At 57.0% G+C, this 23,704-nt stretch overlaps 1 protein-coding gene across 1 annotated transcript; it reads left to right on the top strand.

Annotated features, from left to right (window-relative positions):
• Nucleotides 1-995: 995 nt before the first annotated feature.
• NKAIN1 (sodium/potassium transporting ATPase interacting 1) lies at nt 996-22,420 on the top strand. Its single transcript, XM_034069229.1, has 7 exons — nt 996-1,345; nt 15,107-15,244; nt 15,425-15,505; nt 16,001-16,198; nt 16,887-16,947; nt 19,565-19,646; nt 20,383-22,420. The coding sequence occupies exons 1-7, from the start codon at nt 1,292-1,294 to the stop codon at nt 20,390-20,392; spliced, it is 624 nt and encodes a 207-aa protein (XP_033925120.1). The 5' UTR covers nt 996-1,291; the 3' UTR covers nt 20,393-22,420.
• Nucleotides 22,421-23,704: the final 1,284 nt, after the last annotated feature.

Genomic DNA, 23,704 nt, shown 5'->3' with positions numbered 1-23,704 from the left:
GCATGGGTTTTGCATTCATGGAGGGAGAGAAATTCCCACTATGGAGGATGAAGGAAAAGCTCCAGCAGCCCATGGGGATAGGATGGGGCCTTGGTTACACCATAGCCGGGTGACACTTGAATGTTAATGTACCCATAAGGTTTGCAGCCCCTCAGATCCGGTGCAGAGCTGCTGGGACACCCAACACTGTGTGGGGCTGGTTTAGGAGATGCTTCCTTATAAAAACCAGAGCTAAGGGTTAAGAAATCATGGAAGGGAGAAGCAGCAAAGTGTTCCCTGTCCTTCTGCCGGTGGCATTGGAGCAGGAGGCTCCTACGGCAGCATCCCAGCTGTTCCTTGGAGGATGTGCTGTGAAAGCAGAACAAAGGCGAGCAGGGTGGTGCCGGTTTGGGGCCGGACCCTGTCCGCTCTGTTGGGTTTCAGCCCTCCAGGACCACAGCCCCGGAGCCCGGTGGATGCTGCCCCATGGATGCTCCCGGCCCTGGAGCCGCGGGTGCTTGGCTGGGGGCTCTGCAAGGGGAAGATGCTCGGGGGCTTCTCCCGCTGCTGCCCCAGCACCACCGCCCCAAAGGAGGCGGCTGATGGGTCCCCGTGCTGCGGGTGCCGGCACCGCCCAAGGGCCGAGGGAAAGGGGAAGGCAACGGCTCAGCAGCCCCTTTGCGTTCGCATCGCCGGCGTTTAACCCATCCCCAACCGGAGAATAATAGAGCAGAAATCTGCCATTAAAAAGGCCAATATCGGGCTAAGGGAATCGGGCGCTCCCGAGAGCCGCGCCTGCAGCGAAGGCTCCGCACGCCCCGGCGCCCCCGGAAGCCGCTAAGGGCTCGTCGCGGCGCAGCGTGCCCGGCCTCGCCTCCGCCCCTCCCGGCCGCTCCGCCCGCCGGGCCCCGCTGGGGAGCGCGTCTGGCGTTGTTCCGGCGGCCGCGTCCCGCCCTGCCCGGCGCGCCCCCGACCCCACCCCGCCCGCCCGCCCCCGGGGCTGTGCGGGAGAGACAATAGAGCTGCGGGCTCCGGGGATGGGCGGCGCGGCCCCGGGGGCTCTGCGCTGAGCGATGGGGCTGGAACGGGCTGTGGGGCGGAGAATGGGGAGCGATGCCCCTTTCTGAGCCCATCCCGGAGCTGCGGGGCATGGAGGGGCTGCTGTGAAGGAAGTACCGGGGCTGGCCGGGGACCATGGTGCTGCTGCTGCCCCGCTGATGCTCGCCGGGTGTCGGCTCTGCTGGTGAGGAGCCGGAGGACGGCGACGCGAGGGCCACGGAGGGGGAAAACCCTCGGCTCCGGCTGGGGAACCATGGGGAGATGCAATGGGAGATGCACGCTGGTCGGATTCTGCTGCCTGCAGCTGGTAAGCGCTCATCAGCATGCCGGGTCGCGCTTTGTGCGAGCGCTGCTGGCACCGCTACCCGAGCCGTGCCGGCGGTGACCTTGCTGTGGGGATGCTCCACTGACACCCAAACCTCCCCCTATACCCCGAGGAGATCTCATACTCAATGAGGAAGGAGATGCCCCCCTCATCCCTGCCTCAGTCTGGAGCCACGGCTGGGGAGATGGATGGGAACCGGCTCCCTGCGCTGTCAGCGCCTGGGGATGCGTCTCCAGCAGGTGTGAGCTTTGTTTCCACCTGCATCCTCTTCCCTCCCGGTTCCCATCCTGGTCACTCCAAGGATGTTCCTTGGGGTGCTGGTCCCCCGAGCTGGGGCAAGAGGGAAACTTGGAGCCACTGCCAGCACTTTGGAAACTCTCCTGCTTCCAAGTGGGACCCGTCTGCTAGGGGATGCTGGGATGGTGGGAGCAGAGGGAAAGGATGGGTTTAATGGGATTGTTGGCCTCCATAAGCACTGGGTGCTGTGCTGGCTGCTGCCTGGGGTCAGTCCTCATCAGGCTGCCCACAGCGGAGCTGGCAATGGGAGCGCATGGGGTGACTGGGGGGTTTTCCACTAACCCCAGGTTGTGATGGATTATCCCGGCTGGGTGCTTCAGGAACAGCATCAGCTCCCTACAGCTTTGCCCCATGGCCATGCTGGGGCTCATCGTGGTGAGGAAGACAGGGGGGATAGTGGAAACGCAGGGTGGTCAGCCCTGGTGTCCCCATGGATTGGGGGTGATGGGGTGGATGGAGGTGGTGATGGAAACGCTCCGGATGCACTCCAGGGATGATGCTGTTATCCTGCTGACCCTGCTTTCTTCCCAGCATTGCTCTCATTCATTCTCCATTCCTTGGAAGGCAGCGAGCAGGAGGGTTCCCAGTCTTGGATGAGGGGACTGGGTTTTCCTGGCTGGATGCTCCAAGCCAGTCCTCAACCGCAGGCTAAAGTCCTGCCATTCCCAGTGGGAATGGCCTCTGATATCCCCAGTCATCCCCCTGGTTCAACCTGTAAAGCCTTGCTTTGCGCTTTGCTCACCTTCCCCCTTAGGACAAACCTGACAGCTGTTTCCTGGGCATGCAGGAGTTTTCTGGCTCTTGGTCACTTGTTGGTGTTTATTCCCTGACATATCCCAGATCCAGGGCATTTTAACCTATTTATTGTAGGGGAAGAACCGAACGGAGCTGGGAGAGCAGCTCCTGCTCGCACCCAACTTGGTGCTGCAGATGGGGATCAGGCTTTGCTCTCCATCCCTTGCCCCAAGTGTCCTGGGGCTGCCAGCATTCCCAAAGGCTTGGCTCCATAAATGCCCCTCACCAGTGGCTCTTCCACCTCAGGCTCACCCCATCCTACAGCTCATCCCCTCCCTGCCTGTGGGATGCTCTGGAGGCAGCAGCTTGCATCCCTCTGGCCATGGGGAGATGCTCTCTGCCCCCAGCATCCCATTCCACAGCAGTGGCACCCATGTGGTCCATCAGGAAAAGGTGCCCCTGGGTGCCCTGCCTGGGATGGGGGGTCTGGGTGTTCATCCATAGCCCTGGGCTGAGCTATCAGGGTCCCCTTGGGTACCAAGGCCAATATTCATCCCTCGACACCATGGTCGAGTTGTGCAGCCCAGGCAGTGCTGAGGGCTGGGAGGGGATGATGGGGAGCAGGGATGATGCCTCTGTGCTGTGGGGGGGATGTCAGCCATGCTCCCAGTGCTCCCAGTGCCTGCGGTTGGACTGGTGTGCACTGTGGGGGGTGCCCCATGGCTGCAGGGTCATCTTGTGCTGACAACCAAACCACATCAGCCTCAGTTTCCCTTAAGCAAAGCAGTGTGGGTGAGGAGCAGCCTGCCCTGGGTGATCCCATCACCTCTGGCTGGTCCTCACTGCTGGGCCCCCTTCCTGCAGGCACCTTTCCTGCTGCTCCCTGCCTGCTGCCATGGAACCATTGGTGTCCCCAGTATTTGCAACCCAGAGATGTGCCCCTGGTCCCTTGTGTCCCCACGAGGGATGCTCATGGTGACAGAGGATGCTCATGGTGACAGAGGATGCTGCTGGTACCCACTGGGTGCCAGGTCCCCTGTGCTGGGTGGGAGAAGGCAGGGCTAGAGGGGCAGGACACTGCAGGCAGAGCCCAGATTGTGCCTGAAGCAGGTTTGGGAAACCAGTGTTTGGGCTGTGGCACAGCAGCATTGGAGCATCCAAACACCCCATGTGCTCCCTGAGCACTCAGTGAGGTGATGCTGCACACCGGGGTCACCATTCCAAAGGGTCTGGGTTTTGCCTCTCTTGTTTCCTTCGGGAAAACCCCAGGGATGCACTTACCAGATGCCCTCTGGCCCTGCCCCACATCAAGAGGAGCTGCTGGGAGATACTTGTGCTGATGAGATGAGATGAAATCAACACTCCCAGGTTCTTCCTTGTCCTTCCCATCATCTGGGAAAGCCAGGGGGGGTCCGGAGGCTTTGGGAACCTTCCTCTGGGATGGACACTGTTGGGGGGTTTATCTGTGTGTGACAATGAGAGCTGCTGAGGTGGTTGGATGGGGAATGAACCTGGTGGTGACACCACCTCCTGCAAGCATGGACATGGAGCTGTGACTGCTGTTAACTCTGAAGCCCAATGGTGTTGGCTGCAGACCGGGACAGTTGTGCTGCTGCACAGGGTTGTCCCCAGCCCTGTGGGCTGTGCTATGGGATATTGGGATGTGGGATGCTGGAAGCTGAGGTCTGGCTGGATCCGGACATCCCACTCTGTACCCTGGGGCTGTGCTCAGGAGCCGATGCTTGCCCAGGTGGGCTCCTCCATCCCCATCACAGCACAGGGCTCACTGGGGGGGATGCAGCTCATCCAAACCAGGGCTCCTTTTCCTTCTTTGTTCCTCTCCTTCTCCTTTAATTGGCTGGAAAAGCAGAGCTCCATTGGCAGCTCTTGCCCGGCTGAGCCTGCCGGGCTGGCAGCATGTGGTGCTGTGCCATGCGGTACCACACTGCCACTGACATTCCTCCTGCAGCCTTCCAGGGTTGAGGTGCAGGGCGAGGGGCCACAGATCCATCCCACCCTGCTTCCCTGATCCGTGGGCTTCATGGTGGGAGAGCCTTTGGGATGTGAATTCCCCCATCACCAAGCCTGGAGAAGGAGCTGACTGGGTCGGCCTAAGGAAGGATGCGCAAAGTCCATCCCTGTATCCCTGTGTGACATCCCCATCCCCAGCAGGACCCCACTGCACTGCTCCTGACCCTGCTGTCCCCATCTCCCTGCTCTTGGCCACCAACCCTCCAGCTCTGGCACCTCCAACATCCACCCGCATCCTTTGTCCTCACGCGGTTCCCATCGTGCCCCATTCCCAGCATAGGGATGACCTGGGGACAGGGGGGCTGGAGCTGCCCCTGGCCACATTCCCATTGCAGGGAAAGGGGAACAGAGCCCGGGATGAACTGTGGATGGGGGTTTTCAATTACACAATTAAATGCACAATTAGGTATAATTACCAGCACTCAGAAGGTGCGACTGTTCATAATAGGCATGTAATCTGCTGCAGTCACTGTTTATACTGCTCTGCTCCCTAATGATTATGGAAAGCTTTCACATTTGCATGGTTGCCATGGCAATGGGGGGCTGGCGGTGGCATAGGGATGGTGAGACCCTCGTATCCCTGCACCCCATCCCATGGGATGGGACACAATGAGTGCGGTGATGCCTCCGTGCCTAGGGATGCTGTGGGGTGATGGGTGCTGGTGTGCAGGGATAGGGATGCTCCAAGGATGGGCAGTGCTGAGGATCTGGAGATGATTCCAAGATGGGAATTGTGTGTATTGGAGGCATGAAAAACCCCATCCCACCTCATCACCAGCCTGGGTGACCAACCCAAGAAGGGACCATGTGTTCAGGTGGCTTAGAGCAGCTCCGGTGCCTAAAGGGGCTGCAGGAAACCTGGAGAGGGGCTTGGGACAAGGGCCTGTAGGGACAGGCCAAGGGGAATGGCTTGAACCTGCCCGAGGGGAGACTGAGCTGAGCTCTTAGGCAGAAGCTGTTCCCTGTGAGGGTGCTGAGGCGCTGGCACAGGGTGCCCAGAGAAGCTGTGGCTGCCCCATCCCTGGCAGTGCTCAAGGCCAGGTTGGACACAGGGGCTTGGAGCAGCTGCTCCAGTGGAAGGGGTCCCTGCCCATGGCAGGGGTTGGAGCTGGAGGAGATTTAAGGTCCCTTCAACCCAAACCAGTCTGGGATCCTATAATTCCATCCCAGTGGACGTGCATCCTTCATTGCAGCCACATTATTCCCAGGCAGAGCTATAAAGGTTTAGTTTATGGGCACGTTTGGGAAGCAGGAACGTTCCTGCTCGCAATTAAAACCACGATTCAAGTGCCGTGTGTCTACATTTACAAGACCAGCAAATGTGCACCCAAGGGCATTAATGCGAGTGGTCGAAGAACTCCTTAAATCATCCCTGCCCATTCCTAACGGAGCTGGGAGCAATGGGCACTGGGAAATGAATGTCTCAGTTGTAGAGCATATAAAGGGGATGAGCATGGCCTGACAGTGAAGCCATGGGAGCACAGCACGGGGAGGTTGATGCATGATGTGATCAGCAAAGCCTAAAAGTAGGTGGCCTAATTGATGTCTGGGAAAAGGAGCCTCATCCAGCCCAACCTGATGCTGTTTCCCATTGAGCTGACTCGTTTGGCTGCTGAAAGGGCCTGAGCTGCCATAATAGTGTTTAGATGCTGATAAGCAATTTGATGTGATCCCAGGTGGCTTTCTCTTAGGAGAAGAATTAGCACTATAAAAAATCAATGATGCTCGTTTCGGTAATGGGGAGAAAGAAGAGGAGGAATAAAACCAGTGCTGGAGGAAACGTGTGGACTGAATAGGGGCAGTGAGCATCACCCTGGGACCACACATCCCTGCCAGCCGGTGTCCCATCCCACAATACATCCGCAGGACATCAGGAGGGGATTGGGAAAGGAGAGCTGAGGTTGGAGGATGCGGCAAAGCAGCGTCTTGAGGAGCTTGGTCTCTGCTGGTCCATGGGATGACAGGGAGGGGGCTTGGGGGTATCCTTATAGAGAGGGAAGGAAATGGTCAGGAGCCCCCCCGGCAGCAATAAAAGACCCCCCCCAAGACCCTGATGTTCCCATCAGCACCAGCCACACATCCTCACAGCTCTCAGCACCATGCAGGTTATTGGCTATTGATCGCTGCAGCACCGGCCAAGCCAAGCAGCAGGCGTGCAGGCTCCTTCAGGCCCCTCTCATCCCAGCATTCCAGGCTGTATCCCCACCCCTCATCCTCCCAGGATGCTCTGGGATGTCCTTATCCTTATCACAGCATGGAGCTGAGGGCAGTGTTTTGGCTGGAAGTGATGGAGCGTTGGGGGTTGAGTGAGGAGGTGTTGTTCCTGCATCCCAAGGGATGCCCGGAGGGGCTCAGGATGGGCCCCTGGGCATGGGGCTTTTTTCCTTCCCCCGTTTGAAAGCTGCTGTTTATTCCAATTGTCCAACTCTGGGAATCACAGCTGGGAAAACTGGGAATCAAAGCAGGCAGGGAGCAGCCCTGGTCACGTTTAAATAGTGGAGGAGAATCCCCTGTACTCTGCTGTGACTGGAGTGGTGCATCTCTGCCCAGCACCTTGTCCCATCCCATAAGGACACCCAGGTATGAGCCCCAAGTGGGAAATGTCCCTGGTGGAAGCAGAAGCTGCTCCGGTTGGAGTGGAGGATGCTCAGGGTGTTCACGCTCGGGGAGTGGATGGTGCTTGAAGTGAGCATGGAGGGTACTTGAGATGAGAGCGGAGGCTGCTCCGGGTGAGCATGAAGGATGCTCCGAGCGGGATGGAGGATGCTGACGCTAATGGGAGCCCCTGGGAAGCTCTGTCTGCTCCTGCTCCTGGGCAGTAATGGCTCAGATTGATGGTGGGGCCGTGGCTCCAGCCAGGAAATGTCACACTCAGAGTCCTTGTCCCGTGTCCCCCCCCGGGGCTCTCTCCCTTTGCTCTCAATCCATTTCTCTTCCACCCTCTTTTTGGCTCAGGAACCAGCCCCGTTCCCCTTACCCAGGGGCTCCACATCCCCATCTGCACCTCCTGGCCCCTGCTGTCCCCTCCCCTGTTGCCCCTTCCAGCCCATCACCAACCGGTTGCCAATTCCCTTTGGCAGCTGCCAGGGCTCTCGGGTGAATCCATCCTCTCCTGGCCCCTTTCTGTGGCATCTGGCACCGCTTTCCCTTGGCTCAGGGAGGAGGGGACACCGGCACTAGGGTGGCTGAGGGCTGGCACCAGTTGCAGCAAGGTTTGGGGGGTCTGGGGGTGCCTCTTTGCTCCCCAGGGCTGGAGATGGCTCCTGATGGGGCTTGTGGCACAGTGGCACCTGTGTATTGGTGGTGGCATCCCCCTGGCATGGCAGTGGGGCCACTGAGAGCCCCATGGTGCTGGAGCTGGGCTTTGGTGGGGATGATGCTGTGGGGCTGGTCCCCAAGGGCCAGGGGTCCTCATGTCATTCCCATCACTGAGGGAACCCAGGGTATCCCCCCACTTTCCCTTGGGAGGGATACGGAGCAGAGCCGGGAGGGATGGGGAAGCAGGATCAGTGCTGAGGTGAGTGTCCCCCACCCAGCAGAGATGGGGATGGAGCAGGGGGACATAGGGAGAGCCCCATTGCCCATGGGGTGTCCCACATGGGGACCCCAGGAGTCCCCCCAACCCCTGTGTCCAGGCCATGGGAGCTGCGGGGTTGGGTTTTCCCCTCAGAGTTTGAGATGGGAATGCTCATCCCTCCTGTGGGTGCACCCAAAAGGGGGTGACTCGGATCAGCACCCATCACTCAGCTGGCAAAGTCATCCCATGGGGTTATGGGAGATGAAAACCCAAGGTTTTGGGGAAAATCCTGTTTTCCCTGATGTGGGTCTGGCCCTGATGCCAGGGGGATGGACTCACATCCTGGTGGATGCAGGGTTTGGGTGACATCATCCCAGCTGTGGTGTTGTCACCCCAGTGTCATTGAAGGATGTGGCCGAGTAGAGCGGAAAGGCCCCAGTGTGGGCACTGGGATGGACCCAATGCTCCCCATCCACCACCGAGCAACAAAAGGGATGGTAAAATCAACCCCCAAACCCCTCTCCTGGACATGGTGGGATACAGAGAGGACAGAGCCATCAATACAAGTGGCTTTTATGGCTGTTGGAGGTGTCTGCTGCTGATGGATGCGTTCACAATGCACCAGTGGCCACAGCACACACTGAGAGGAGCCTGAGTGAATGCTCCTCAGGATGAATGGGAATGTTCAACAGCTCCCTGGAATGGTTCAAAACATCCAGGTTTCGGGGTTTAGTATGAGGTCACATCCCTTTGGATGCTCTGGTTTGTGATAGTGCTGGGATGCGGGTGGATGGGGTGATGCAGTGTTCGGATGCTCTGGTCCTTGGGCTGGACCATGATCCCGTTGCTGAAGCAGAGGGACTCCGCTCACATCCCTTGTCACAATGACAGTGGTGGTAATGGAAGGAATTTAAGGGAAATGCGGGATGGGATTGTTGTTAAATCCCTCAATAGACAAGGAGCAGCAGTAATGATGCCCTGTGCAGACCTTCACTCCTTAAAGCACCCCGAAAAACATCACAAGGGCTTGGGGAAATGGCCAAGTCCCTTCTGTGCTGCTCACTGCCAGCCCCAGCTGCTTCCCACCACCCAAGGGGGGGGTGTTATATTCATCCCATGGGAATATTTACCCTTGCCTCAGCAGCACCCCTCAAGCATCTTCTCCTTGTAGGGTGCTGGGTTGAGGGATGCATCCAGGCAGGAGGAGACCCCTGAACCCCCCATGAGGGCCGTTATCCAATGGAGAAATAAGAATAAATCCCCAATTCCCCAAGGAACTCTGGCCTATGGGGGCAGGTGAGCACAGGCAATGGGAACTGATGCCCATGGGCTGGGGAATCACCCTGTGGAGAAGGAAACACGTTGGGTTTATCATAGAAACCCCTTTTGCGCTGGCGGCTCCTCCTGCATCCCTCAAACCTTGGTGTCAGGGTGCGTTCATCCCTCTTTGAATGCCAAGCAATCGGATGAGAGACCCCCGCACTCCCAGGGCTCGCTGGGTGCATCCCTGGGTACCAATCCCGGATGCAGGAGCATCCCCTCCTCCTCCAGCCCCTTCCATCCGCATCAATATTTGGGGAGCGCCTGCGGCTTCGCCTCCCTACCGGCTGCTCCCGGCTGCTCCTTTCGCCGCAGCGGCGCTTCCAGGGATCCTTCGGGCTCCCTGGCTCATTAAGGGGGTTGTTACCAGGCAGATTTCCTCACCCTTCCCAGCCGGAGGGTCGTGGGAGGAGGGAATGCCGGTTTCCATAGCGATGCGCTCGGCTTTAATCAGCCTTTCTTCCCTGCGAGAATTGATTACACGAAGTGTCACTAAATAAGTCCGTAAATTGGATTTTTGTATCTCTCTCTATATATATCTGTATGTATTTCCCCCTCCTTCCCTCCCCCGTGGGATTATATTAACGCTGTCTTTGAGGCATCATTTGAGATGCGGAGGAAAACACCTCTTGCTCCTCGCAGATGGCAGCTCAAGAACTTAGCGGGGAGAATTAGCATCCAAATTGCCTGAGGCTTAAGCCTTGGCCAAACAGCTCGGGCAGAGCGGGTGGATGGGGACAGCTCGGTCGGGATCCATCCCTTCCCACCCGGCTTTTCCTGGAGCATCCGGCTCCTGCTTGCTCTCCATCCTTATCCAGCCGCTGTGTGCCACCCCCATCGTTTGTTATTTATGTGCCAGGCTCCCTGTGTCTCTCCTGGTTCCCCATTTCGTTTGTCGTATCTGTGCACCCCCCAAATTTAAGCCAAAGAGCCTCCATATTTAAGCACCAAATCCCCCAAATTTAAACCCAAAACTCCCCAGATTTAAGCCCAAGGTCTCCCATTGTTAAGTCTCAATCCCTCAAATTTAAACACAAGATCTCCCCAATTTAAGGTCAACATCCCCCCCCCCCGATTTAAGCCCCACAACCCGCAGACTTAAGCCCAAGATCCCCCAAATTCATGACCCAAACTCACATGAAGACACCTTAAATTTAAACCCAAGATCCTCAGACTTAAGCCAAAAATCCCACGAATTTAAACCCAAGATCCTCAGATCTAAGCCCAAATTCTCCCAGGTTTCAGGCCAAGATTCCCAGCTCCAAGCCCCGCTCCCAGTGCAGAGCAGGGCAGGATCCCATGGGTGTCCTGCTGGAGCACTGGTTCCTTCAAGGCTCCTTCTCCCCCCTCAGCCACAGGACAAGGCATTGAATGAGTGTTGGGTCTCCATGGGCAGTGTGGGACATCCCCTTCCTCACTGCATCCTGTGGGAAAACCGGCACTGGAGAGATGTGGCCAGCCCAGGTACCAGTGATGCTGTGCTGGGGTCAGGGATGCGGCTCCACTCGGCATCTCCAGGGAGAACTGGGAGCTTCCTGTGGCTTAGTTTAGCCTGATGGCTGTAACTCAGCCCATATCCCATCTCTCTGAGCCAGCCCAGCAGTCCCAGCCCTGCTCCGGTGCCTTTGGAGTAGCTCCCAATCCATTGTCCTCAAGGCAGAGCCTTTCTCCAAGGCTTGGGATTCTGGTCTCCTCCGTCATCCCTCAGTGCCTCAGTTTCCCCATTAGACCTACACTGATGGAGCTGACCAAGAGAGCAAATGATCCCAGTGTGGTGCTGAGTGGGGCCAATGGGACTTGAGTCCAATTCCCAGGTAAACTGAGGCATTGCACAGCACCCGGGCAGTGCAGGATCAGCCCTTCCCAACCAGTGCCAGAGACCTTGGGGCTTCAGCCTCTGACAGGCAATAGGGGAATTGAGCTGCTTGGATTTCCTTGGCTTTCCCTGCATGGAAAAGTGGCTTCCTTGCTGGGAGATAAGAGAAAGCAGAAAGCCTTGTCTCAGCACTTATAGGCCAGTGGAATAAGAGATGGAATCCTGGATGGAAGTTAAATGGATGTGACACTGCATTAGAGCTGAAACAGGGGTAAGCTGTGATGTTTGCTGGGAAAATAACCCCTGTTGACATTCCTCCAGGGATAACAACCCCCTGCGGTCCTTGCTGGGGAGATCGAAGCCAGACAGAGCCAAATCCACCCAGAACTTCCAGGTCTGGGAGCAATGGGCCCAGCTCTAGTGGAAGGTGTTGGAACTGGGTGAGCTTTCAGGTCTCTCCCAACCCAAACCAGCCATGGATTCAATGACTCCATGATGATGATGGTTACTGTTATCCCCGTTATCCACCCCAAAGCTGCATTTCCCAACCCTCCTTGCAGGGAACCCCCAGGGATGGATGGAGCCAGGAGCTTGGAGGGGATGCAACCATAGGGATGCAGGGGGTGACCTCGCACCCAGCCCATGGTGCAGGATGCATTGGGCTCCTGGGGCGCAGCGTCTAGACAAGCGCATCCAGCCGCCACGTTCCCATGGCAACGCTGCCGGATGCAGGGAAATGAAATAAATAACAGGGAATGGGGGTGGGAAAACACAGGCAAGGGGAAGGAAAGCCCATGGGATGGGTGCTGGGTGCCGGGTGGGTGATGGGGAGGGATCTCACCCCCCCCCCCCCCATCTCTGCCTGTGCCTCCAGCACTTGCAGCTGCATCCTGGAGATCTGTGCTGCTCCATAAGCTCTTAAATCCATGATGCTGGCATTGGGAGTGAGGAAAAAGGGGCATTGCAAAGGCCAGAACCCCCCAAAACCCACTGAGGTTGTAACAACTGAGGGAGGTCCCAATTTGTGCCTCTTTCACCCTGCTTTCTGCTCATACTGCTCCATCTCAGAGCATCTCCTAGGCCAGGGGCCGTATCCTGCTCATCTCCACCCCATAGCGCAGAGCAATCAAGGCTCTGGCCCCTTTAATTTCTTTCTCTCTGTGATTTCACAAAGGCTTTTGCAAGTTGGAAGTAGGTCAAGAACTTGTTTCCAAGTCATTAACTGAAGTCCCCGGGTTCACAGCGGTGTTTGCACCTCCTTAATAGTCAATTCGCTGGCTGGGCGCTTATTCCAATCGCAGCCATTCCCCAAAGTGGAGCTGGGCGGAGTTGGGAATGGAGCCGCATGATGGAAACACCTCCAATGGCAAAGGGAAAATGAGCAAAACGCTGTAAACTGCCTCAAAATGAAGGGTGGCAGAGCCTGCAATAGGTGCTGAGGGTGATGTGGTGCCTGTAGCAGGATGGGAGCCGGACTTGGCTGTTCTGGGGATGGGGCAGGATCTGGGAGCCCCAGGAGCTTCCTTTGCCCCAGTGATGCTCTTTACTGGATGAGCTCTAAGGTCCCTTCCACCCAATCCAGGCTGTGATGCTTCTCAGGTTCTATGACCTGCTTCAAGGACATCCAGGCCTGGGCTGTGGGAAGCATCCCTCATGGGGACCAACAGCATCTGGCATCCCATTAGGGCTGGATCCTGCTTTCCAGCTCTGCTGGGGGGTGTTTTCTCTCTGAACCCCAGTGCTTTTTGGCCCCAAGCTCCTAGAATGGGGCATTTCTGCCCCAGTCCCCCAGGCCGGGCTCAGCAGTGGGGGCAATGATGCTCCCGCAGCATCTTCAGGCTGGATTCAAGGCGGAATAACCCCCAAATCTCTTCAAAATGCAGTGAAACGAAAGGTTAAATCCCCGGCGAGCATCGGGCATATGGTGTTCGGGAGGGAATCACCCGGGGAAGGATAATATCCCATCGGGGGGCACCGCTCCGCTCCTGCCATGGGAGGGCAGAGGCTTTAGTTCAGCCCGGTGCACAGATGCTGCGGGCAGGGAGCATCACTGCACTGACAGCAGGCAGAACTGCAGCCTTCAGGCTTTAGGGACAGCGTTTTTAGAGGGGGACATCCCTTTTTGGGGGGGATGGAACATCTTCCTCTCTGTTTTTGACTCTTTATAGGAATAATGAGGAGGGAGCATCCCCTGCCCCTGCTTGGGTGGTTTGGTGAAGACATCCAGGACAAGGGCAGGTTTGCTCCTGCCACATCCTAGGGAGCCAGGAGTTTCCAGCCCCCCAAAAAGGGATGTTTCCCCCACCAAAAAAGGTGTTTTGCCCACCTAAAGCTGCTCAACCCCCTAATTCTGCCCCCAAATGTCCCAGCTGAAGCCTGAGATGAGCCCTTGTTCATCCTCGAGGACACTGGTGTTTGCTCCTCATTTTGCCTCTCCTTGGCATGAAGGATGGGGTTTGACCAGGCTCTTCCCAGCTTGTCCTGGCTCAATGGGCTGGAATTAAGGAGCCGTCCAGGTGCCATCCATCACTCCAGCTCCATGGGATGCTCTCAGAGTCCCTTCCCTCACTTCAGGGACTCACCGGTACCCAAAACCCAGCCTTTGTATCCAGCTCCTGCTGAGCAGCTCTGTCAACAGCCACCAGCTCGATGGATGGCTCTAACCCCCCTGGGCACCACACTCCCTGTTATCATCTATTATTTACATCCCTCAATTTAAAGGATTTACAGCCCTCTTGTATCTCCAAAGGCTGTTTCCTCAGAGAGTTTCAATAGTGTGGAAGTGAATTAAGCTCAATGCAAACAGCCTCGGTCACGGCACCATGGACCCGATGGCTGCTCTGTGGCTTTGCATTGCCTTCAATTGAAACTGGGGCCCTGCCAGCGTGGATCCCAGTGTAGGGAATGGGATACAGCAGTCCTTGAATTTGCTGAGAGGGCTCCTGAAGGGGAGACCTGAGAGCAGCTCCAGTGCCTGAAGGGGCTGTAGGAAACCTGGAGAGGGGCTTGGGATAAGGGATGTAGGGACAGGCCAAGGGGAATGGCTTGAACCTGCCATAGGGGAGGCTGAGCTGAGCTCTTAGGCAGAAGCTGTTCCCTGTGAGGGTGCTGAGGCGCTGGCACAGGGTGCCCAGAGAAGCTGTGGCTGGGTAGGGATGCTGCAGGGCCCTCATTTTCCTATGGGAGCTTCAGGAAGCACCAGGATGGAGCTCCCCTATCCCAGCTCACTGTGTGCTGGTGGGAGCAGCAGGGGATGGGAAGCCCATTTTCCCTTGTGCTTTGCAGGATAAGCTCCCATTTCCCTGCGAGGATGAAGGGCCTGGCCCTGGGGTGGGGAAACTGAGGCACGGTGCTGCAGGGAGGACCTGGGGGGTTTATTGGGTGAATCTGGGGCATCACAGAGTGATGAGATGGGGCTGGGCTGTCACAAAGATAAATGTAAGAGGGGCTTTGGTTTGCAAAGCTGCTGGAGGCACGGATGCTGCAGCTCAGCCCCCAGGAGCCCTAAAAGCTCCATAAAACCCCATGGCCTCATCCAATCTCCATTTTTTCACCTGATTTTGTGTGTTGTGTGGTTTACTAAGCTGCATCAAGTTCTTATTTATGGATTATCAATGATAACAGCAATCAGACCCCGCTGGTGTTAAATGGGAGGGCTGGTACCCAGGGCATCGTGTATGAGCCAAACAGGTTTCCCCTTGGACAAACTGATCCCAGGGATAAACCCATCCCAAATGGTGATCAAAGCAGTGCCCAAGACCTGAGCAGAGGGGACCCTGAGGCATGCAGGCTGCTGGTGGGTACAAGCTGGCATCTCTTGCTTTCCCCTTCTAGCTCCAGATATTCCAAGTAATCCCTCACTCCCCACCATGCTTCCACCCCCCAGCAGCCAAGGCATCACAGGGATGGTTCAGCCCATTGCAACCAGTTATCCAAAGGAATTCCCAGCTGCTCTTTGCCTCCAGCATCCCGGGATGCTGTGGTGACCGATGCTTTCATGCCTGCCCCTTCCTGTGCTCTCTCGCAGGTGGCAGCGCTGGAGAGGCAGATCTTTGATTTCCTGGGCTATCAATGGGCCCCCATCCTGGCTAATTTCCTACACATCATGGCCGTCATCCTGGGCATCTTTGGGACCATCCAGTACAGATCCAAATACCTCATGGTGGTAGGTACCACTGCGGATGCTGCTCCTGTGCACAGCATCATCCCCCTGGGGATGGCTCAGCCCCAGGTCCCACCCTGTATCCAAAGCTGTGGATCCGATAGGATCCACTGAGCGGGTTGGAGGTGGGATGGAGCAGGGGGTGTCCATTGGGCATTCCCTGATCAGCTCTCTTCCCGGCAGTACGCGGTGTGGCTGGTGCTGTGGGTCGGCTGGAACGCCTTCATCATCTGCTTCTACCTGGAGGTCGGACGCTTGTCACAGGTAACACTTGTCACAGGTTCCCCATCTCTCATGCTCCAGGCCCTGCACCAGCTCCAGTGCCTTTCTCTGGCCCTCTCCAGCACCTCAGTAATGAGGTGAAACAGGGAGAGCCCCAAAGCCTGGCAATGGGCTTACAAGGAGGGGATGTGTGGGATCCCTGCAGGGCTCTGTGGGGATGGGGATGGAGGATGCAGCCTGGAACCCCAGGGGAAGCAGAGGGGGTTGTCCTGCATCCCTGGACCATGCTGGTCAGTGGTTCTATGGTTCTGCCTGTCAAGCAGCAGGTTGAGGAGTGGGATTCTTCCCCTCTACTGTATGGACACCAGCATGGGAGGAAGCCACAAGCCCTGGGTGCTGGCTGCGAGTTAGGAGATGCCCTACACTGTGTTAGCGCGCTCAGGGTGTCACAGAGCATCCTTGGCTTGGAAAACCTCATTTTGTGTCCAAGCCCTCTGCAAAGCCCCCGAGCTCCCCTCTCTGTGCCTCCTCCTGCAGGACCGAGACTTCATCATGACCTTCAATACCTCACTGCACCGCTCGTGGTGGATGGAGAACGGGCCGGGCTGCCTGGTGACACCGGTGCTCAACTCCAACCTGGCACCCGAGGACCATCACGTCATCACGGTCAGCGGCTGCCTGCTCGACTACCAGTACATTGAGGTGGTGAGCAGCGCCACGCAGATCTTCCTGGCGGTGAGCACTGCTCCCTTCCTCCTCATCCCAATCCCAAATCATGGAGTGGGAAAGGGGGTGATGGCAGGGACCGGGATAGGTGGAGCTGGAGGTGTCCCACTGTGCCATCCGCATCAGTGCCTGTTTATAGCACTGAGGGCGATGAGCCCATAGCACCCTGGGGTGCTGCTCGCCCTAAAGCCTGTCAGGCTGTGGGCTGGGTGCTGCAGGGATTGGGGAGCTCTCAGTGGAATCCACACAGAGGTGTTGCTGGAGGATGAGCCGCTGGGATGTGCTGCTTGGCACAAAGGGATGCTCCCTGCATCTCATCCCATGGGAAGGTGGGAAGGGAACACACCTGGATCCAGAACTCCTCGGAAGCCTTGGGGGCTGCAAGGAAATAAAGCTTGAAAGGGAATTGGGGTCCAGAGCAGCTGTCGTGCACCCACCAAGCACTGCATGGGGCTCAGCACCCATCCTGGGACACCACCCTTGTCCCCATAGCACAGCTGAAACCATCCAGCCTTGTTGCATCCCAAACCAGCACCCACTGGAGATGGGCTCCAGCACCATGAGCCCAGAGAAGGCACTGATCCTGCTCAGGATGCTCCCAGTGCCCCTGGGATGCTCCAGGCATCCCCTCGCAGCACCCAGTTCCATGCTGGTCCATTGCCCATCACCCCAGTGACCGACTGCTTCTGGTTTGCAGCTCTTTGGCTTCGTCTATGCCTGCTACGTCAGCAAAGTGTTCCTGGAGGAAGAAGACAGCTGTAAGTGCTCCTGATACTGTCATGGGGTGGGAGAGCTGCAAAACAGCCTCTGCTGGCAACAACCAGTGTTTTGCTGGGGTGGCAGCTCCCAGCCAGGGATGGGGAATGAATGGACGCAGCTAAAGGAATACCTTTAGTTGGGGTTTTTACCCCATTTTCCCATCCCCATTGATGCAGATGGGCTGAGGTGTGATGTGCCAACCTGTGCCACCAGTGGGGTTCCCCTCCTCAGCCTTGGGGAGGGTGCTGCACCATGGCCAGAGCTGGCAAGAGGACAGGGATGGGGATGCTGAGCCCTGAGCTGCTGCATCTTCCATGGGACTGCAGCACTCACAGTCTTTGGGGCAGGAATGGGACCAGTTTCATCCAATGAATGGGGCTGGGCTTTGGCACCACAGCAGCCCATGAAGAGGCTGAGATGGTGCCCAGTCTCCCAAGTCCAGGTCCCATTGAAGCCAGGAAGCTCACCCCCATGTGTGGCTGGGTTTGGGTTCAGCATCCCTCTTGCTGCTCCCCACTGACCCAAATTCAGAGCATCTCCTCCAGGTCCCTGCTCCAGTGTGGCAGTGGCAGGGAATTGCCCTCGCTGCAAAGACCCATCTCAGTGCCCTGATATATTCATGGTGGATGCTCCTCCTGGTGTGGAACTGGTTCCAGGGTGCTCCCATCTCCATCCATTGCCTGCCAACCCCTTTGACAGCCACCTGGGGCTCAGAGACAAGGGAATGGGAAATACTGGGTGTCCCCAGCCAGCATCCCCATGGACAGCATCACCCAAACAGGTTTCACCCAAAACAGGGGGGGGGGAATCAGCGATTTCCTATAGTTACAGGCTGATTTTCATAGGAACTACATTGTGCTTTCCAGTCTGATCCCAGCAAACCCCCCTCCGGAAGCACTGAGCACCCCGATTAACCAGGCTGTGAAGGCTGGAGCCATCCAACCACATTAAATGCTCATCTGCTGTTAATGAATTCCTGCCAGCTGGCAGCTCCCAGCAGCTCCCAGCAGCCACCACAGGCAGAGATGCTCTGCAATGGCCCCTATGGCAAGAGCCACCCCAGCATCTGGTTCCTTCCCTTGGAATCAGGATGGTGTCATGGAGCCAGGGATGGGCCCAGCCCATCCCAGGTGATGCAGGGGTGCAGTGTAGTGGGAAAGGAAAATCTCCATGTGAAAGTGGGCACTGTGGGCAGGAATAACGTGTTTCTGTATCCAAGAAGCTGGCACAAAGGTTTATCCAGCGCTGGCGGCTTTGGAGTGTGTTTGCATTCAAACAACTCCTGCATTCGATACACTTTTAATATTAATGCTGCTGGAGCCCAGGATTCAAATGCATATTTTCAATGGAATATCATATTAGGGTTGGAAATGGATGGATGGATGGCGTCAAAACTGAGAGCAGGCTGAATGCTAAGTCAGGCAGATAAATTTGCTTCCCCTTTTGAGCTTGCTGCTGTTTAATGGACTCCCCTGTGTGAACCCATCCAGCTCATTGCTCCATGGGGATGAATGGATTGGGTTTGGAGACATGGGTTGTGCTGTGGCTCCTGCAGCAGCTCAGACACCACAACCTGGGGGTGCTGGTGGAGGTTCAGGTCTGGGGCCACATGGGGTGGTTGGGGGAGATGTTGAGGTCCCCCCATAGTTCCCACTGTATCCAGGCATGGTGAAGGGATGGGATTTGCCACCAGGACTCCTCGGTAGGTGGTTGATGTGCTCTGCAGGGTGAGGAGCCACCAGGCTGGAAATGGCACCAGTGAACACTGATCCAAGGGTGTCTGCAATTCCCTAAATGATAGGCCTTAAAGGAGAGGTAATTCCCCCACAGTTCTCCTTAAATGCCCACTCTGGAGGCAATGACAGGGTAATTTTACCCACTTTGTCCAGCCTGCAATGCAAGAGCTGTTGTGATGAGAAAAGCCACAGGGATCTCTGCGTGTCAGTCCAGCTCCTTTCCTCTGTCTCTCAATGGCACTTCCCTGGGATGCTGCTGAGGCCTGGAATGCTGCTGTGAGCTGGGATACTGCATGTCCCTGTGATGCTGCTCTGACCACAGCTGCTGCCAAGACCTGGGATGCACTTCCCCAGGATGTTGTGGTGACCTGGGATGGTGCCAGGATCTAGGATGGAAAAGAGAAGCTTCAGAGAGACCCTAGAGCAGCTCCAGTGCCTAAAGGGGCTGCAGGAAACCTGGAGAGGGGCTTGGGACAAGGGCCTGTAGGGACAGGCCAAGGGGAATGGCCCAGGGGAGACTGAGCTGAGCTCTTAGGCAGAAGCTGTTCCCTGTGAGGGTGCTGAGGCGCTGGCACAGGGTGCCCAGAGGAGCTGGTCTATGGAAGGGGTCCCTGCCTGTGGCAGCGGTTGGAGCTGGATGAGCTTTAAGGTCCCTTCAACCCAAACCAGGTTGGGATTCAGTGACTCTGGGATGCTGCAGGGACCCAGGACACTGCTGCAGGTTGAGATGTAGCATCCCCTGCACTGCTGCATCTCCCCAGGGTGCTGCTGCAAGCCAGGATGCTGCGTTAGCCATGGGTGCTGTTGGTGGAGGGGGGAGGCAGGGAAGTGTCCCCACCACCCTCCCCAGCTCACCTCGCTCCTCTGCCTCTCTCTCCAGTCGACTTCATTGGTGGGTTTGACTCCTACGGCTACCAGGCACCACAGAAGACATCACACCTACAGCTACAGCCACTCTACACGTGAGTCTGTGCCGGGCTGGGCAGCCCTGGGGATGCTGAGGGATGCTCGGGGATGCAGGAGCGCCTCCAAGGTCCCTCACTGCACCATCATAACCCAGAAGATGTGGGTCTGTGTCCTCCTGGCCTCACCATAAGGAGCAGAGTCTCCATCGGGGCTGGGGTTGGGCAGTTTTAGAGGGGCTCATGCCCTCGTTCGCTGCTTTGTGTTTGCTGAGCCCCACAGGCAGCTCTGCAGATAAGGGAGCTGCCTCTTCTCTGCTCCCTTCCCCATTAAGCTCAACCAGATAAAGGCTGAAATTAGATAAGGCTGCAAAATCCAAAGGGATTCTCCTCCTGTTGGGTGCCAGGAATTAATTATATCCAAAGCCTTCTATGCAAACTCAAGGGCAGGGCCTGCAATGAGAGAGCTGTGGTGGAACAAATGCATCTGTGATGCTCTTCAGCCTCCATTGCATGGAGCTGCTCCTCTCCCCCCCACCACCACAGCCCTCCAGTGTGAGCAGGGCACGGTGGGGTGGGAGCTTCCTGGGATGGGGACATGGATGGTGTCACCCCAAGGGAAGCAGCACACACATGATGGGGATGGATGTGGGCGCCTTGCTCTCCCTGAGCCAGGTACCCCAGTGATGCTCCTTATCGGATGGGCTTTAAGGGCCCTTCCAAGCCACCCCAGGCTGGGACTGTGACTCCATGCCTTGGGTCTCACCCCTAACACGTCTTCTCTTCCCCCCCCCAGGTCTGGGTAACCTGCCCTGGATCCAGCCCCAGCCCTGTGTGGGAGCCAGAGGCCACAGGACCCCCTGAGAGTGAACTGCCCCACACCCAATGACACGACCCCCGGCAATGGGGGGGGACACGATGCCAAGACATCCATCCCTTCCCTGCACCTCGCAAGACCCCCGAGGATGGAGCCGGGAGCTGCACATCCATCCAGCCGGGAAGCCTCCGAGCCCAAACCAGTCACCCACAGCAGGATGGGGGGGGCTGGATACAGGTGGAACCCCCTGCACTGTGTCCCCCCCATCATGCTCCCAAAGCCTCACCAGGATGGGACCCGGGGACACACAGGGATGTGGCATCATTCACTGGACACCATCTGCTTCTGTTTCTCCCAGCCTGGTTTTCCCTTGGAGCAGCAGCATCCTTCCCGGTGTTCCGGGCAGGAAGGGGCTGGAGCGGGATCGGAGCAAATCCCAGCTGGTTTGGAGCACACTGGGAGCAGGGGTTGGGATGAACAGTGGGGACAGGGACCAGCTTCATGCTCCAGGGTTGGGACACTTGCCCAAAAACCCAGATCTGGGAGTTGGGCTGGCCCCAAAAACGGGGGTTTTGCTCCCAGAAGGAATTTCCAGGCCCCCTGACTGGATGGAACAGTGTCAGAGGGGTTCGGTCCAGGATGATCCCCTTTGCCATCAAGAGCTGGATCCGGCTGTCAGCATCTTGCCTCAATAGGCCTGGGGACATGGGGGGGACATAGAGCACGCTGACCCCCCTGCGAGCCCCCCCATCCCTCCCACCTTTTTGGGGGGGGGTCTTGCTCAAAGTTGGCAATACTGACGCTGCTTTGACACAGCCCCTTTCTGGCTGTTTTAACGCATCTCATGAATGTTTTGGGTTGGTTTTCTCCTTTTTAATCCCTGGGTTTGGTTGATTTGTATTAATTTGAAGTGCCTGAGCAGTGGCTGAACACGACCCCCCCCCCCGGCCGACACCGTGCCTTCAGCAGCGCTCTGCCCACCCCAGGGCACCCTGGGGCCTCGCAACCCCCCCTGGTCCCTCCATCCCTATGGGATCTTGGGGGCAAATCCACCCCATCAGGTCTGGCAGCAGAAGCAGGGCGACATCGGCATGTGGGAACGGTGATTTGGGAGGGGGGAACATCGAGATCCATTGGGAAGTGATTGCTTTGTGAATGGCTGGGAGGAAAACAAGTGCCATGAAGCATCCCAGCTCCTCCCAACCTCTTTGGGGTGGGATGTGGTGTCTCCTGGCTCTGGCCCCAAGCCCACCCTTGGCATCTGTAAGCAGTGTGTGTGGGGGGGGTGGATCCTGCCTCCCAGGGGTTTTTTCCTCCTATCCAATGGGTTCTTTGGGGATATTTTTTGTGTTTCCCAACAAGCAGCTAGGAAGCACCAACAGCTGAAGCTGCCCAAGCCCAAATCCCCTTGGATTTGGCTGCACCCCCCCCCAAGCACTTCCATCGCCTCCAGCCAAGCTGCGAACTCTACAGGCAATAATTTTTCCACCCTTTCCCTTATTTTGCCCAAGGAAAACAACGATTTTCAGGCAACAGCTTCCCCCAAATCCCCAAAACACATTCCCAGTCCCAAGTGCTGCCCAGCCCTGGCGACACCACCATCTCCGGGGCTGATTTTCCTCTCCAGGACCAAGGATGCTCGCATTGACCTGCCATGGGGTGGGATGCGGGATGCGATGGGATGAGGTGGGATGGGCAGGGCAGACACCAACCTGCTCAAAACCCTTCTCCAAACCAGCAGGAAGCAGAAGGAAAAGCCTGGGATCATCCAGAGGAGCTGCCCTCCCTCCTGGGCTCAGCAGGAGCCAGGCACCGGTGCCGTGACCTTTTGGGTTTCCTTATTCCCCCTTTTCCGTTGGCTTGTTTTTATACAGGACTGTATTTGTAATGTGAACGAGGATTTCTTTTCTATTCTGTAACTATCAAAGGCGAAGGAAGGTTTCAGCTGATGCCGTCCTGCTCTGGGGCATTCCCCTTCCTGCTGCACTTGAATCGATTAAAATCTGGTGGGTTTTTTACTTTTGGCCCCTTTTTTGCCCTCCCTCTTAATGTTCCCACTCACTCCTGTGGGCTCTGCAGCACCCAGCTTGTACCTGTAACCATGAGCTTCCTTTGCTGGTGTCCCAGTGGGATTCCACCTTCTCCCTCGCTGCCCTTGTGGGTGATTTCCTCCCTGGTAGTAAAGCAACAGAAATAAGGCTGGAATTTGGAACAGTGGAAAAGCAGATGTGGGAGGGAAGGGATCCAGAGGGACCTGGTCAGGATGGAGAGGTGGGACCATGGGAACATCAAGGAGTTCGACCAGGCCAAGTGCAAGGTCCTTTCCCTGGGTCAGGGCAATGCCCAGCACAAACACGGGCTGGGGAATGGATGGGGCAGCCTGAGGAGGAGGACTTGGGGTGTTGATCAATGAGGAGCTCCCCATGGCTCAGCTTCAGTGAGTGCTTGAGCCTAAAGGGGCTGCAGGAAAGCTGGAGAGGGGCTTGGGACAAGGGATGTAGGGACAGGCCAAGGGGAATGGCTTGAACCTGCCCGAGGGGAGACTGAGCTGAGCTCTGAGGCAGAAGCTGTTCCCTGTGAGGGTGCTGAGGCGCTGGCACAGGGTGCCCAGAGAAGCTGTGGCTGCCCCATCCCTGGCAGTGCTCAAGGCCAGGTTGGACACAGGGGCTTGGAGCAGCTGCTCCAGTGGAAGGGGTCCCTGCCCATGGCAGGGGTTGGAGCTGGATGAGCTTTAAGGTCCCTTCCAACCCAACCCATTCCATGGTCCTATGATGATCCCTCACACATTGTCTCATCCCAACTTCTAATCATTAGAGCTTTGAAGCAGGATGCTGATTAAACTTTCCAGCTCGTTTGTTATCACTAAGTACATCAACACTGGATTTTCCCAACAGGCAATTACATGAGTAAGCCCTTTGGAAGCCTGCTGCCTTCTCAGTCCACATGGCATCCTCTTGCAGTCCTGTGGCCTGCTTGCATTTTGTGAGGAGCTCTTTCCACCAGCTCTGTGTATCTCCTTTGCACTGCATCAGCTCTTCCTCAGCACTGGAAGATCGGCAGGAGGGAAGCTCTGGGTTTCTCTTTACATCTCCAGAGCAAACAGGGCCGGAGAGCATTGAGATTATTGGATCCTTCCCCTACAGACAGAGTTATTTATTGGAACATGTATATGTAATGGAACATGTATATTGTTACTGGGATCATACAGACTGCAGAGTCACAGGGCTGCAAGGCTCATCAGGGGGTGGATTTGCAAGGGGTCAGTCAGCCAGGAGGTGTTCCTAGTCCCCAGCCCCACTCC

Source organism: Melopsittacus undulatus, chromosome 14 (genome assembly GCF_012275295.1).
Source record: "Melopsittacus undulatus isolate bMelUnd1 chromosome 14, bMelUnd1.mat.Z, whole genome shotgun sequence".
NCBI lineage: Eukaryota > Metazoa > Chordata > Aves > Psittaciformes > Psittaculidae > Melopsittacus > Melopsittacus undulatus.
This window is presented reverse-complemented; position numbering and strand designations above follow the sequence as displayed.

Coding starts and splice junctions, on each gene's coding strand:
- NKAIN1 (XM_034069229.1), top strand. CDS start 1,292: ATGGGGAGATGCAATGGGAGATGCACGCTGGTCGGATTCTGCTGCCTG. Junction 1,346..15,106: donor GATTCTGCTGCCTGCAGCTG/GTAAGCGCTCAT, acceptor GCTCTCTCGCAG/GTGGCAGCGCTGGAGAGGCA. Junction 16,948..19,564: donor CCTGGAGGAAGAAGACAGCT/GTAAGTGCTCCT, acceptor CTCTCTCTCCAG/TCGACTTCATTGGTGGGTTT.